Source organism: Panthera leo, chromosome B4 (assembly GCF_018350215.1).
Source record: "Panthera leo isolate Ple1 chromosome B4, P.leo_Ple1_pat1.1, whole genome shotgun sequence".
Lineage (NCBI taxonomy): Eukaryota > Metazoa > Chordata > Mammalia > Carnivora > Felidae > Panthera > Panthera leo.
This window is the reverse complement of record NC_056685.1, coordinates 43,748,120-43,764,118: the sequence shown is the minus strand read 5'-3', so window position 1 is coordinate 43,764,118 and position 15,999 is coordinate 43,748,120. Positions and strand designations below refer to the sequence as shown.

Here is a 15,999-nt window from a genome sequence, read left to right as displayed (position 1 = left end):
CTCTCAGCACGGAGCCCCATGCGGGGCTCAATCCCACAGCCCAGGGATCATGCCCTGAGCTGAAATTGAGAGCAGATGCTCAACGAGTTGAGCCACTCAGGTGCCCCAGGCAATGAGCTTCTTCACATTAATCTTCTATCCTTGTATCCCCGGCTCCTGCCAGTTGAAAAGTTGCACATTTGATAAATGTTTAGTGAATGAGCAAACACATGAATAAATGAATGCATGTATGAAGTCGTATTTCATTTTTCTTATATTTGGCCTGAAACAAAGATTTATCTATTGTGTTACGTTGTCATTTTCTTAAGAGTCATCAATTTTAGAAACAGAAACTAAAGGTACAAATGGGAACTCAACACGGCATTGTTTTTGTTTCCTGCCTTTGACTATCGGATTGGACTATTCAAGCTCAACTTGTTAAAACTCATTAAGTGACTATCCCACATGATTTGACTCATACATCCTCTTTTGTCCTCGGGCAGTTGTCTTAAGAACAGAGGAAGGAGCTCTCAAATGCTGTGTCAATTCAGGGACTCAGTAGAACAATGGAATACCGTTCTGAGGTAGAAAATTTGGATGAAGATGGTTATACTCGTTTAGACTTCAGCTCTCAAGGCGTCACTGGGAGACATGTGGTCTTAGAGAAAGGTATTTTTTCTTTCTGCCTTCAACATTCTTGTTGTCATCAACTAAAACACTTACGCGGGGAAAATTTGAAAGATTTGTGATTTGTAGGAGGAAAACCTTTTAAAAGGTTCTCAGACATCACTGAGGATATTTGAAAGTGTACTAAGCCTTTCCTCATGGCAAATATTAGGTGACTAATTATTAGTATTTAAAATAATTATTATGATGACAGAAAATACCTACAATTTCTCCGTTCTGTAGAAATAGACACTTCGGCACTAAGGAACTGTACATAAGTGTGATGAATGCAAAGATGAAGAAATTTTAGTGGGAGTGGCTTGTTGCTTGATTGGCAGAAAGGAGCAAATTGTAGAATGGAGGTCATGGAAACTTCGAGAAGTGTATGTCAACAACATCAGAATATTGAAGATAAGAAAGAGAAGAATAAAACGATGGAAGATAGACAAGAAAAAATCCAAATATTTGGTTTAGTGGTAAAGGCAAGTTGGAAGTCATAGGGTTTGGAATCATGAATCTGATGTGGGTTTTTGTGACAAGATATTGATTTGGATTTTTTTTAAATCAAAAGTTGGGGGTCTTTGTATACCAGCGTTAGAAACTGTGTGTTAGATGAAAATGTGTGTTAGAGGAAAGGTGTGTTAGATGAAAAGATCCTATGAACAGGATATGAGTGTTAAACGTAATATAAAAAGAGTGAAAATGGTGAAAGAGACTGAAAAATCTCTCTCTTCACAGAATGAACCATTTAGTGTCCTCTATGGTTCTCCTATTATACAATTCTCTGAAACACTTAGACTGCTTATTCTCAAAGGCAGAGCTATAGTCTTTGTTGCAGTGCATTAACATAAAATAAGTTTCCTGTTATCAAGAGAAGATTTTTTTCACAAGTTTTGACATGAGCATTTGCACTCCTCTGCTTTCTGGTCATTCACATTGCTCATTTCTCCTTTACCACTTACGCAATTCTTTTCTTGCTCAACTGGTTTAAGAGGACTGGCAAACTGGATGATGTAAGAGGTAGGGAGTCAGGTGCATGTTTCTACGTATTTGTTGACAAACAGTGAGTTATGTATAATGACCTAGTAATCTCTGGACGAGATACTTTTATGTGCTAGCCCATTTGGTTCCCACAACGATCTTCTGAGGTATTATTACCCAATTTTTCACAAAGAGAAATGAATAAGCAGAGGGAGTAATTCACCCAAGGTTATGCAACAAATAACTGAAAAGAGAAGGTTGCCCTAAGGGACCCATGCTATTTCCCCACATTAAGCTGTCTTTTATAAAAATGAGTGGGATTTCAGGGGCGCTTGGGGGGCTCTGTCGGTTAAGCGTCCAATTTTGGCTCAGGTGAAGATCTCGCCATTGGTGGGTTCGAGCACCACGTCCAGCTCTGTGCTGACAGCTCAGAGCCTGGAGCCTGCTTCGGATTCTGTGTCTCCTCCTCTCTCTGACCCTCCCATGCTCATGCTCTGTCTCTCTCTCTCTCTCTCTGTCTCAAAAATAAATAAACATTAAAAAAAATTAAAAGAAAATGAGTGGGATTTCAGAAATCCTGATAGTGTCAGGACCTAGAGACGTCAATGTGAAACTAAAATTAGGAGTGTACAGATGTCAGGGCATGTGCTGAAATTACAGTTCTGGCACCTGAAGAGGTATGATAAAGGAGAGAGAAAATTCAGATAATCCCAGATGACTAGATTATTTGCGTATAATGGTTCACATCAGAATGTGCCAGATTTTGATGAACTGTAAAACTGAAGTGCTGTGTGATTTACCCTACTTCTGCATTTAATTTCTGTTCCCTCTGGCTTCCTAGGAACTTGTGCTACGTCTCCTTATTGGCGTCCCATTGCCGTGACCTTGGGAATCCTATGCTTGGTAATACTGGTGGCAGCTGTGGTCCTGGGTACCACGGGTAAGTATTTGGGGGGGGGGGAGAAATTAACAACAACGACGACAACAACAACAGACATTTGATAAGCATGTATACTGTGCCAGACACACTTTTAAGAGCTTGACATGCATAATCTAACGTAATCTGTATATTAGCACGTGCTGTCTCTCTCTCAAAAATAAATAAACATTAAAAATTTTTTTAAAAGAGACTATAACTATTTTTACGAATCTTATGATTTAAGGAAATTGTTTTGTACCTGATCTTTAATCCAAGTTCCCTTGAATAATATCAGGAATTACCTGAGGCACTTACTAAACAGACATTCTGTGATGGGTGAATGAGTTCTTTTAGATTTTATATCTCACAAATTCTATTGTCAATAACATATTATTGTGACTTGGGGTTTTTTCAAGGAACTCTCATTTTTAAATAACAGAAAAAGGATAGATTAATTACTATTTCAAATCTGTCACGCTCCAATTGACTATTTCATTTGCCTCTTGCTTTCTCTTTCATACTCTTTCTTTACTTGTTTGATTTTTTTCTCGTTTTTACTACACCTTCATGGAAGTTATTTTTTTTTCTTTCCATCTATTTAATCTATCATCTATTCTATTATCTATCTATCTATCATCTATTTATTTATCTATCATCTATCATCATTATCTATCTATTATCTATTATCTATCTTGACCTCTCAATCAGCAATGTGTTCTCTATTTATCATGAATCAAGAATATATCCCTTTGTGTTCCAACAAAAATATGGGTTTGGGAATTATAATTTCAAATATAGTAGAATGACTTTTTTTTTTCTGTCACTATAATTGTTGTTGGTATATGAAGCTATTTGGAGACCCAATTCAGAGAGCAACCCATTGAAGAATGACAACTTTCCATCAAGAAATAAAGAGAACTACAGTCAACCCACACAATCATCTTTAGAAGACAGTGTGGCTCCTACCAAGGCTCTCACAACCACAGGCAAGGGCAGAGTTAAAAGATGAGTGGAATCCTTAATCCAGAAAGGTCAATTATTGGTGCTAAGACCTGGAGTAGGGTGGGTAAAGAGAGCACTTTTACATGCAGGGATTGTGCATTCAGGGAAAGCACATGTCAGTATTATCTCACAATAGTATGCCCCTATCATACATATAATAAAGTGATATAAATATCCCATGCTTTTGGCCAGACATTGCTAAGTTGGATTTTTTTTTTAAATTTTTTTTTTTTCAACGTTTTTTATTTATTTTTGGGACAGAGAGAGACAGAGCATGAACGGGGGAGGGGCAGAGAGAGAGGGAGACACAGAATCGGAAACAGGCTCCAAGCCATCAGCCCAGAGCCTGACGTGGGGCTCGAACTCACGGACCGCGAGATCGTGACCTGGCTGAAGTCGGACGCTTAACCGACTGCGCCACCCAGGCGCCCCGGATTTTTTTTTTTGAAATCAGTAACTAATTGATCACTTTCTATGTATTTCGATCTATAGATGATGGTATAACTTGATGCAAAGGAAAGAAATGTGTTCTCTCCTCTTTCAGAATTGACATTTAAAATTTTTTTTTTAATTTTTTTTATATTTATTTATTTTTGAGACAGAGAGAGACAGAGCATGAACGGGGGAGGGTCAGAGAGAGAGGGAGACACAGAATCCGAAACAGGCTCCAGGCTCTGAGCTGTCAGCACAGAGCCCGACGCGGGGCTCGAACTCATGGACCGTGAGATCATGACCTGAGCCGAAGTCAGCCGCTTAACCGACTGAGCCACCCAGGCGCCCCCAGAATTGACATTTTAAAGGAATGTCATTAGAATAGGAAATAGGGTGTCAGGAAGAAAGGCAGAGAAAAAGGAAAGAAGGGAAAATGTGCTAAGAATGAAGAGGCTAAATTGAGCACATGCCAAAAAAATAGACCTAATAGATATGTTCTTAAAAACTCTGGTTATATTTGTTTTTCTTTAATCATACAATTTCATTAATTTTATTACAGTTTGATATGCACTTTACCCTTATTTCTAATTGTGTCATAATTGACTGTGACAATATTTTGACTTCAGTTTTCCATTTCTGGACCCATATCTTCTCACTATTTGTATCACATAGCTAATGATACAAAACAGAGATATTCTGTAATATGAATCATTGCTTTTATTCTTTTCTGCTTTGGAAAGCTGTATTGTTAATTGGATCTCACACCTCTAAAAGAAGTTAACATGAAATTACTGTATATCTCAAAGATTGATTTAAGTTGATTTGTTTTAAGAATTATCATGAAGAAAGGGAGGTCTGGACTGAATTTGAAAGAATAGAATACAAATCAAAAGGGAAAGGAGGACTGACTGCTTAAAACACTGTTTATAATTATTCAATTTATATTTAAAGTTTAAATGAATGGAGGATTTTATTATGGTCTCTTATATAAAAATTGTATCCCTATTGAGGTGATTGGGTGGCTCAGTGAAGCGTCCAACTCTTGATCTCAACTCAGGTCATGATCTCACGGTTTATAAGATAGAACCTCTCATCAGGCCCTGTGCTGACAGTGCGGAGCCTGCTTGGGATTCCTCTCTCTCGCTCTCTCTCTCTCTCTCTGCCTCTCTGTCTCTGTCTTTCAAAATAAATAAACAAACTTTCAAAACTCCTAACCCTATAGTTTGAACTGAAAATGAAATATATCACTGGCAATTCATTGATTATTAAGTGTCCACGGGATGAATGGTCGCTTGCACTGAAAGAGTAAATTGGTATGATCTGAACGTCATTGTATTTACTTTTTATTTCCAGGAGTTTTTTCCAACTCTTGTCCTCCTAACTGGATCATACATGAGAACAACTGTTACCTATTTAGGACATCATTAGCTTCTTGGAATAGCAGTAAAAAACAATGCTCTCAACTGCACTCTAATCTCCTGAAGATAGACAGTGAAAAAGAACTGGTAAGTGTAGACTTCAGTTGTAATGATCTGTGGTCTCTACTGAGCAGAAAAATAAAGGTAGATTCCAGATAATGATAATTTTCCCTAAAAGAAAGTCACTTTTCATATCCTCCATAATTGTAATAATAGCATGTATTAAATGGGTAAAATATATAATATGTTTATTTATTATTTTATACATATATATAGAGAGAGAAAGAACAAGCATGGGACAGGGGCAGAGGGAGAGAGAAAATCTTTAGAAAAAAATTTTTTTAATGTTTATTTATTTTTGAGAGAGAGTCAGAGCATGAGCAGGGGAGGGGAAGAGAGAGAGGGAGACACAGAATCCGAAGCAGACTCAAGGCTCTAAGCTGCCAGCACAAAGCCCGTTGCGGGGTTCAAACCCACCAACCGTGTGATCATGACCCGAGCTGAAGTCAGACGCTCAAACAACTGAGCCACCCAGGTGCCCCGAGAGAGAAAATCTTAAACAGACTCCATGCTCAGCCCAACACGGGCCTGATCCCACAACCCTGGGATCATGACCGGAGACAAAATCAAGAGTCAGACAGAAAACCAACTGAGCCACCCAAGCGCTCCTATGTGCTTTTTAAAATTAATTAATTCTAAAAGTAAATACATTTCACTTTAAAACAAATCTGTTCAAACACACTCCAAGTTTGCCTGACTGTAATAATCAGACCACTCCTCATTTTTGTGGGTTTGGGTTTCAATTCTTAAAGTTGGTGGAGTAAAATAGAAAATTCCCTGCCTTGTCAGCATTATTATCAAGGAAAATAGCAGTAATAATAATACACATTTATAAATCATTTACTGCTTGAAATATCCTGGGAAAGGAAAAGAGGTTTAAAAAGTAACCTTTCAAGTTCAATGCTTACATAGTTTGTAAGAAGAAAGTAACAACTCAACAGCTGCTAAAAGCTAAATATCTCCTATTGGCAATAGATGACATAGGAATTCAGAGACATGCCAGTGTAAAGTTTTACAGAAAAAGTGGGACTTATAATGCATCATGAATGAAGGGTTGGACTCATTTGGGCTATGAGTAGGAATTAATAGTCAGGAAACACTCCATACATCTAAACAATCTATAACTTCTACCTTTGCTTTCACTTCCTGTCAATTTCTGTGTCTCTGTCCCACATCACCTAACGGTTGTAGTTCACATGAAAATTAATGGAAGTAGATTATGGCAAGGAAGGAGAAGGACACTGGAAGTTGGTCGGGCTCATAGATGTTTCTCTCATTTGTCAACAATTCAAATGTCGTCATTAAAACTCAAATTATTGGGGCGCCTAGGTGGCTCAGTTGGTTGGACGTCCGACTTCAGCTCAGCTCATGATTTCATGGTCCATGAGTTCGAGCCCCGCGTCGGGCTCTGTGCTGACAGCTCAGAGCCCGGAGCCTGTTTCGGATTCTGTGTCTCCCTCCTGTTTCGGATTCTGTGTCTCCCTCTCTCTGACCCTCCCCCGTTCATGCTCTGTCTCTCTCTGTCTCAAAAATAAATAAACGTTAAAAAAAATTAAAAAAAAAAACCTTCAAATTACTTATTCATAAAACACGCCGTGGAACTAAATTATTTTTATAGGTTTTTTTTTTTAATCTAACTCTGCAGAGCATTTCTTGACAAAAATCATATCAGTTCATATAGTCAATCTGAGGAGAAGATAGTGGCTTGTCATCCATGAAAACTGTGGAAGGGCTCTGTCATCTTTGGATTTTGTTGGGCAAGTTGGAAGGAGGCTGTACGATTTTGACGTTACAGATCTGTTCTTCATTGGAAAATTAAACAATAACGATTCGGAAGGAGTGAAATATGCTTCTGGAAACACCCAGTGGCATTCAATGGTTGGCACTTTTCTCTAGGTTGATGCCAGCCTATGCATGCATTGTTTATCAAAGCGATTCAATCTGCTGTCTCTATTTCAACCTCTGTAAGAGTTTTTTCCCCATCTATTTTGTCTATCATCTCTGTCTATTCATTCCCTCTACCACTCTTGGACATGCGTTTGTGTTTATGTTTTCCTACAGGAATTCATAATGAAGCAAGCGTCTTCTCAACCTGATAATTCATTTTGGATAGGGCTTTCTCGCCATCATACTGAAGGACCATGGCTCTGGGAGGACGGCTCAAGATTCTCTTCTGACTTGTAAGTAACTGGAAAGACAAAGCTTCATGCCCTTTCTCAGAAAGCTAAGAGCATGCCAACCAGTTAAGAATCTGATTTGTGGGCCATTGATAAGAAAGAGAGGCAGAAAGAAAAATGATAGCGAGAGACAACGAGTGAATCAGGAAAAATAAAAAAAAAAAGAAAAGAAGACGGTAGGTAGAGGAGGACTTTACAGTCAAAAAGAGTTGAGTGGTCATCTAGTGTTACTAACACAAACGTGCCTCAGCTTTCTTATGAGGAGGGCATTTGCACATGTTGGCAGTTGTCCAGTTAGGGGGAGCTGTCACTGTTAGTATAAAACTCTGGCTACGAGCATGGGTTTTGGAGTTGGCTCTCAGCTTGAGCCAACGCTTGGTCTGCTCACTGTGTGAAATTAGGTAAGTTGCTTAACCCACCTGAGCCCCTTCCTCCTCATCTATGAGAATGAAAATAGTACCTACCTGGTGGGCTTTTAAGGTAAAGAAAGGAGATAAAAGTAACATCACTTAGCACAGTGTCCCATGCCTAGTAAATACGTGTGCCGCATGCTGTTATCCTTAATTGTAAAAGAAACACATTTTACATTTTACAGAGTTCTTTGACACATAGTTTACATTTGCTTAGTTATAAGTTCTTCCTTGTTGTGTGTGTATCAGTCAGAATTCTTTAGAAAAAGATCTATGTAGATCGCCTGTTGGTTCTGAAGAACCCTGACTGATACACGTGACATTGAGGAATAATTTATCCGTGGAGATTTACTATCAGGAATTGGCTCATGTGATTAGGGAGACCGAGAAGTCCCACAGTCTGCCATCTGCAAGCGGGAGGTCCAGGAGAGCCTGTGGTCATAAATTCAGTTCAGGTATGGAGGGGTGCTAACAAGGGGAGCTGATGTATAAAACCTAGTACTCGGGTAGAGACGAGCTACCCTGAGATGTCTCGGTTCACACGGTGAGGCAAGAAAAGGCAAACTCTTCTGTAGGCTTCTTTGTTCTATTTCAGCCCTCAGTGGATTGGATGATGCCCACCCATATTGGGGTCTGCGATCTGCTTTCATGTATCCACGGATTCAAACGCTAATTTCACCCAGAACCACTTTCACAGATATAATTAGAAATGTTAATTTGGCTGTGGCCAGTCAAGTTAATGCAAAAAATTAACTATCACAAAGTGCTGAGGTCTTCTTCACTGTAATTGTCAATTAGTTTCTTTGTCATATCTGAAGAATATGGAATTATATTTTCCTTTTCAGTTTCTATTATTAGTGTGTATGTGTGTGTGTGTGTGTGTGTATAAGAGAGAGAGAGAGAGCAAGCCTGTTTGTTTTCCCACTATTTTCAGGTGTCTTTTCCAATTCAATTTCTCTTTTCAAAGAAAGAAATTTCGGCTTTGTTGATTCCTCCGTGCCTTTAAAAAATTTTCTTTTTTTAAATTTTTTTAAATTTTTTTTTACGTTTATTTATTTTTGAGACAGAGAGAGACAGAGCATGAACGGGGGAGGGTCAGAGAGAGGGAGACACAGAATCTGAAGCAGGCTCCAGGCTCTGAGCTGTCAGCACAGAGCCCGACACGGGGCTCGAACCCACAAACCACGAGATCATGACCTGAGCCGAAGTCGACCGCTTAACCGACTGAGCCACCCAGGCGCCCCTAAAAAAATTTCTTTTATTAATTTCAGTTCTCATCGTTACCATTTCTTTCCATTCAATTTCTTTGTGTTGAATTTGCTCTTCTGTCTCTAATTTCTCATATGAATGCTTGACTTATGAAATTCCTTTCTTTTTCTCAAATATGTGCATTCAAGGCTATAATTTAATGTATTTTATTGTCATTTAGTTCAAATACTTTCTAATTTGCATGCCGAGTCCATAGGTCCATAGGTCCGTAGACTTAGAAATGCATTTCTTAATTTATAAATACCTGTGTGTTTCTATAATTATCCCTTTGCTTTGGGTTGCAGCTTAATTCCATTATGGTCAGAGAACATACTCTGTGTGATTGCAATTCTCTGGTTTTTATCTTTTATCTTCTTTCCCTACAGAGAGAAGTATATTAAAGTCTCTCATTGTGATTCTACTTACCATTCTGTAACCATTTTAGTTGATGTGCCGAAGCTGTATTATTAGGCACATTTAAATTTAGAATTTTTATACTGTACAGGTGTATGGTCCATCCTATGAATTTTTTCTTTTCTTTCTCTCCTCTTTTTGAATTGTTTAATATTTTTATTACTCCATTTTTCTTTGATTTTTTAAAAATGTTTATTTGTTTTTGAGAGAGCGAGAGAGAGAGAGACCATGAGCAGGGGAGGTCAGTGAGAGGAGGGGGCCAGAGGGTCCAAAACAGCTCTGTGCTGACACAGGCAAGCCTGATGTAGGGTTCAAACTCATGCACGGTGAGATCATGACCATGGATCCAAAGTCAGGGTCAAAGTCAGAGGCTCAACCACTAAGCCAGCCAGGCATACCCTACCCCATTTTTTCTTATAATAATTTAGAATTTACTCTTTCACTAATTTTTTAGTAGTTGGTCTAAAGATTACAACAAATATCCTTCACTCATCAAAGTCTAATATTAATTGTTTGGTTTATTTTAAATGTTTGTGTGTGTGTGTGTGTGTGTGAGAGAGAGAGAGAGAGAGAGAGAGAGAGTGACAGAGAGAGAGAGAGAGAGATTGAGAGTAAGCAGGGGTGAGGGGCAGAGAGAAAGAGAGAATTCCAAGCAGGCTCCATGCCATCAGCACAGACCCTGACACGGGGCTCTATCCCATGACCCTGAGATCATGACCTGAGGCAAAATCAAGAGTCAGAAGCTCAACCGACTTGAGCCACCCAGGTGCCCCAAATCTTAATTGTTTTTTAATGTTCTTCCTGGGAATATAAAAAATATTAGAATATTACTTTACTCTGTGTACTCTCTCCTCAATTTACATGCTATTATTTTTGTGGAGTTTATTTAATGCTCTCACATTAAATTTTCCACATTTTAATATCTCTGCAATTGGCACCTGTCTTACAACTGCTGTCCTTTTATAATCACTGTAAGTCTCAGCTGAAGTTGAAGTCTGTCAAGGATTAGCATTTGTTTCTGCCAGTCAGAGAGAGGCACCACAAACGTGAGATTACTCAAACACTCTACTTGGTTTTTCGTTTTGTTTTGTTTTGTTTTGTTTTGTTTTAAACTACACTGGTATTACGGATTCAGATAGAACTATGTAAGTGGCAGTTACTTCTGGGGCAACTTCTTGGGGAATATAATTTTTTCTTCCCATCTTCCACCTGGTGGCGAGACTGAGACATGCACTTCTGACAGTCTTTTCTGTGCGGTATTTTAATTTTCATTGACTTCTGCACCGAATTAGTCCTTTGTTTTCCAGTTTCTGCAGGGTTTTCTATTAAATTCCCATCTTGGATGGATTTATTTCACAGTATTAGGTCAATAAATGGCCTATCAACAATTGATGACCCTCTTGGACTCAATAAAAAATACAGCCTTAACAAACAGTAGATTTATATAGTCATCTCCTCTAGATTTTTCCACATATTTATGGTTTGTAATGCTTTTTATTTTCTTCTGCCTCTCCTACCAACCATTTTTCTTACCCTGAAGAATACTCCCTGATTCCTTTTAGAGTGGAAATTTGAGAGTTTAATTCTCTGTGTTTGTCTAAACCTGTTTCTATTTCAATTTTTCTAAAAAATATTTTCTTTGAGCATAAAATTGAAAATTTGTTGTTTGTTTGTCTTGGCCATTCAAAGATATTGCCATGTTTTTCTTTTCTTTTCTTTTTTTTTTTTTTTTTTTTTTGGTTTGGTGTTTTGAAAGGTCATCTATTTGAAGGTTAACATGTTTAAAATCTGATGTCTTCTCAGCTTTGGAAAATTCTCAGCCATACTTGCTTGAAATGTTGCTTCTTCCCTTCCTCTGGGATTCCAGTTATATACATTATAGACCCATTCTCAATATTCTGTATGTCTTCTCTGCTTCTTCCTGAATCTTTCAGCCTTTTTTTTTCTTTAGATATTTACTTCTCATATATCTTTGAGTTCACTAGTTTTTTTTCCCATCTATGACTAATCTGGTGTTAAAAACCTCCATTAAATTTTTAATTTTGTGTCGTAAATTTCTCAGTTCTATGGTTTCAGTTTGGTTCTTTCTCACATCTAATCTGTCACTATTTACAATTCCTGGCTTTCTTCCACGAGGCCTAAATCAAGGCTGTTTCCTGCTTTAGCCTAGTCATTTCTACAAAAGAATTCTCTCAATCCTCCAGCCTCAGGGCCAAGAAGAGATAGATACACAAGATGAAGAGTGCCAGTCTGTAGCTGTTATGGTGAGGCTCAGTGATGCCCTTCAAGCTTGACTGATAAACGCCGCCTTTTCAGGAGAACTGTTCTACTTCAGCAAAGAGAACAGGGCCATACACCCACTTACCATGATAATTATCATAATTGTCTATCATGGTATTGTAATACAACTCTGTCTTCAGAATGAATTAAAATACATAATGCTGTTTTCCCTGCCTTTAAATGGGCTCGATATCTATGATTCTTCATTAGTGCTAGGTATTTCTCAATAATAGCTCCTCTGATTGGTCTGTTCACTAAATACACCCAAAGATAATTTCACTAGCCTGTTGTTTCATTTGATAAATATATTTCTAGGTGAGAGGTTGAAAGATCAACAAAGCACTTTCTATGGAATACGGAGCGATTTTTCTTATTTGTCAGGAGCTTTATTTCATTTTATGTAGCAGTGTTTTTCTTAAAAAATTTTTTGAGTCATTTGTATGCGTTAATAATAAAGCCTATCCTGTTACCATTTGAAAACTAATGCAATGTAAATTCAAATTTCCTTTTCCAATAACATGGACACTTCAGAAACTCTTTTCACAATATCCTTGCCAATTTCTTTCAGCATTGTATAGACAGTAGACAGTGTTTCTTATGTTCTTTCTAATCACCTCTTTGTATTTTAACAGGTTTCAGATCAGAAGCACAGAAATTCAAGAAAACTCATCTCACGATTGCGTGTGGATTCACCTATCAATAATTTATGACCAACTTTGTAGTTTGCCTTCATACAGTATTTGTGAGAAGAAGTTGTCAATAAAATGACGAGGCTGTTGATGTAAAGAACAGAGAGAAGTATGTAACAGCCAGAAGGGCAAAAAACAAAACAGGAAAGAAAGACACTGGAGGTCAGAATAAATGCTAAAAATAATCAAGAGAGCTTAGCCAGCTTCAGTCTTAACTGAGAAACGGTATGGAGAGTCTGTGATGCTGTACTTTTCAACTGTTTTGGCAGACCAGCCTTACATTCTAGTTAACAGAGCCCTACATGTGGAGTAGGGACAGCTGAACTTCTAGGTCCATTCTACCATTGACTTAGCATTAACCTGGAGTTAACCACATATCCGTGGTGTTTCAAAAGGCTCTTTATTTCTGGGCCGGCCACACTCATTTTTCTGTCCTTAAAAGGTGCCCCTGGAGTACATGTGGTGTGTTCCCATGATGCTTTCTTCCACTTCTAGCAGTTTACCAGACACAAGTGGAAGGCAAAATGTATTTCTGAACAGCTGAATGAAGAAATGAGAAAGAACGTCTTCACTACAGAGCTATTCCATCATCTTGTTCATCGATGTGGTCACGGTTATGATCAAAAGCATCATGAGGGGCGCCTGGGTGGATCAGTCGGTTGAGCGACCAACTGCAGCTCAGGTCATGATCTCACAGTTGGTGGGTTCAAGCCCCATGTCAGGCTCTGTGCTGACATCTCAGAGCTTGGAGCCTGCTTTGGATCCTGTGTCTCCCTTTCTATCGGCGCCTCTCCTACTCACGCTATGTCTCTCTCTCTCTCAAAAATAAATAAACATTTAAAAAAATCCTTTAAAAAATTTTTCTCTGTCTCTGGGGCACATGGGTGGCTCAGTTGGTTAAGCATCCGACTTCAGCTCAGGGCATGATCTCACAGCTCATGAGTTCGAGTCCCACGTTGGGCTCTGTGCTGACAGCTCAGAGCCTGGAGCCTGCTTTGAATTCTGTGTCTCCTTCTCTTTCTGCTCCTCCCCCACTTGTGCTCTGTCTCCTCTCTCAAAAGTAAATAAAAATGTAACAAAAAAAATTGTTTAAAAAAAGTATCATGAAAAAGCAGCAACTCCATCTTTTTATTTATTTATTTTTTCGTATAAATAGCTCAGAGAGTACGTCTGCCACATTTCTGACTAATAAGATTTTGTATAATGTGAAGTTGTATGGGAATTGCTCTTACAAGAAAGCTTTCTCCTTTTTAAATACTATCAATCAAAAAGGATCTGGTAGGGGCGCCTGGGTGGCGCAGTCGGTTAAGCGTCCGACTTCAGCCAGGTCACGATCTCGCGGTCTGTGAGTTCGAGCCCCGCGTCAGGCTCTGGGCTGATGGCTCGGAGCCTGGAGCCTGTTTCCGATTCTGTGTCTCCCTCTCTCTCTGCCCCTCCCCCGTTCATGCTCTGTCTCTCTCTGTCCCCAAAATAAATAAAAAAAACGTTGAAAAAAAATTAAAAAAAAAAAAAAAACAAAAAAAAAAAAACAAAACAAAAAGGATCTGGTAATGAATATAGAAAAAAACAATCCCATTGCTGCGGTATTAACATTCTGGAAGGCAAAACGTGTCGTACTATTTTTGATGATTAACATTTGGAAGTTTTTAGCACTTTCTCAATAATGCCTGTAAAAAGGTATTATTGGAACATGTTTCCTCCTATGAGGATTTGTCTCTTTTTTTTTTCTCTTAAATTTTCCCACTGGTGCTATTTTTATTCCCAAAAGGGTCTTCCTTTTATTAGTGGAGAGGGAGTTGCAACCTTCCCATGGTTATTAACAAGTGAACAGAAATCATGCCAAGTTACTGGATTTTTCACTTTAAAATGTGTAATTGTATGTTATGTGAATCACTGTAATCAAAAATGTTAAAGAAACTTCTGGCCTCCAAATGCTGTGTGTAATAAACACTATCGCAATACGCCCTCTCCCCACCAGAAAATGATAATGATTCTCGCACTGGGGAGAAGGTAGTATAGTCATTTTAGATTGAAGAATAAATTTGGGTTCTCAAGTATTTAAAAACCTAAGAGAAGATGATAGAGATTTTTGGTGAAATTTCCTCATGCGTTTTATTTTATTTCTAATTTTTTTTCAATGTTTATTTATTTTTGAGACAGAGACAGAGTGTGAATAAGGGAGGGGCAGAGAGAGAGGGAGACACAGAATCCAAAGCAGGCTCCAGGCTCTGAGCCATCAGCACAGAGCCCGACGCGGGGTTGGAACCCACCAACCGCCAGATCATGACCTGAGCCCACGGTCGGACACTTAATGACTGAGCCAGCCAGGCGCCCCTCCTCGTGCCTTTTAATATGCAAGCTTGTGCATTGTCACACATACCAAAAGAAATGTGTCAAGGGCAAAGTTAATTCAGGTTGAGAGTTAAATTAAGGCAGAAGGTGAGATTTTGAAGAGATACCATGTATTTTAGTTTTGCTTTTGGCTTGATCCGAGCCTCCTGAGCCTCAAGGACAGAGTGAATGATTTGAAGAAATCATAATCATCAAGAAAAATAATTCCAGATGCTGAATGCCCAGCTGTACTTAGAGCAGACAGGTTAGGCAATGATAAGCTGTGATTTAAAGATAAAAGTGTGACTGTGACACAACTTTGGCATACAGTAAGAGGGCTCTAGGCTTTCCAAAGCACACTATACCTGACTCGTCAATACATGGTTATACCACAGTTTACATGGACACGGACGTTGGAATGAACAGAAAACATGCACCTGTTGCAAGAGACAGAAAAGGGAGGATGGCTGCTAACTGAACTTAGTTCCAGAGGGTAAATTCAAGGTGGGTAATGATCATGCTACAGGAAACACTTTCCTGTTCGATGACCACCATCTTCTCTGGCCTGAGCCATTGCAGTAATTTTCGGAGTAATCTCCCAGTGTCCACCCTTGCCCTTCTAAGGTCTTTTGCCAACATGGCAGAGTGATTCTTCTAAATTGAAAACAAATCATGTCAAGCCTCTGCTAAAATTCACCTCACTTCCCACATATCTCAGAGTAAAAATAAATATAGGTAAATCAAAACAAAAAAGAAAAGACCTTTTCAATGGTCTGTGAGACAATTACCGTGGGCCACTTTACTTCTTTGACCTAATCTACCTTTCTCCTCTTCATTTATTCCATCCAGGACACTGGTTTCTCTCTTGTTTCATAATAACTGGCATGCTTCGAGCTTTCTGTTCCCTTAACCTGAATGATTCTTACCCTAGATAATCTGCAGGATGTACTCTTTCACTTCTTTCAAGGCTCTGCACAAATATCACTTTCTTAA

At 38.7% G+C, this 15,999-nt stretch overlaps 1 protein-coding gene across 5 annotated transcripts; it reads left to right on the top strand.

Annotated features, from left to right (window-relative positions):
* Positions 1-258: 258 nt before the first annotated feature.
* On the top strand, positions 259-13,381 carry CLEC7A (C-type lectin domain containing 7A). 5 transcript variants are annotated; one of them, XM_042945791.1, is made up of 6 exons: positions 328-648; positions 2,468-2,566; positions 3,394-3,531; positions 5,333-5,484; positions 7,519-7,637; positions 10,682-11,353. In XM_042945791.1, the coding sequence occupies exons 1-6, from the start codon at positions 546-548 to the stop codon at positions 10,713-10,715; spliced, it is 645 nt and encodes a 214-aa protein (XP_042801725.1). In that variant the 5' UTR covers positions 328-545; the 3' UTR covers positions 10,716-11,353. The 5 variants fall into 5 exon arrangements, with proteins under 5 accessions (XP_042801728.1, XP_042801726.1, XP_042801727.1 ...); XM_042945790.1 differs by lacking the exon at positions 10,682-11,353 and adding an exon at positions 12,619-13,381 and having other exon boundaries at positions 344-648; XM_042945792.1 differs by lacking the exons at positions 3,394-3,531; positions 10,682-11,353 and adding an exon at positions 12,619-13,381 and having other exon boundaries at positions 313-648.
* The last annotated feature ends 2,618 nt before the right edge of the window (positions 13,382-15,999 follow it).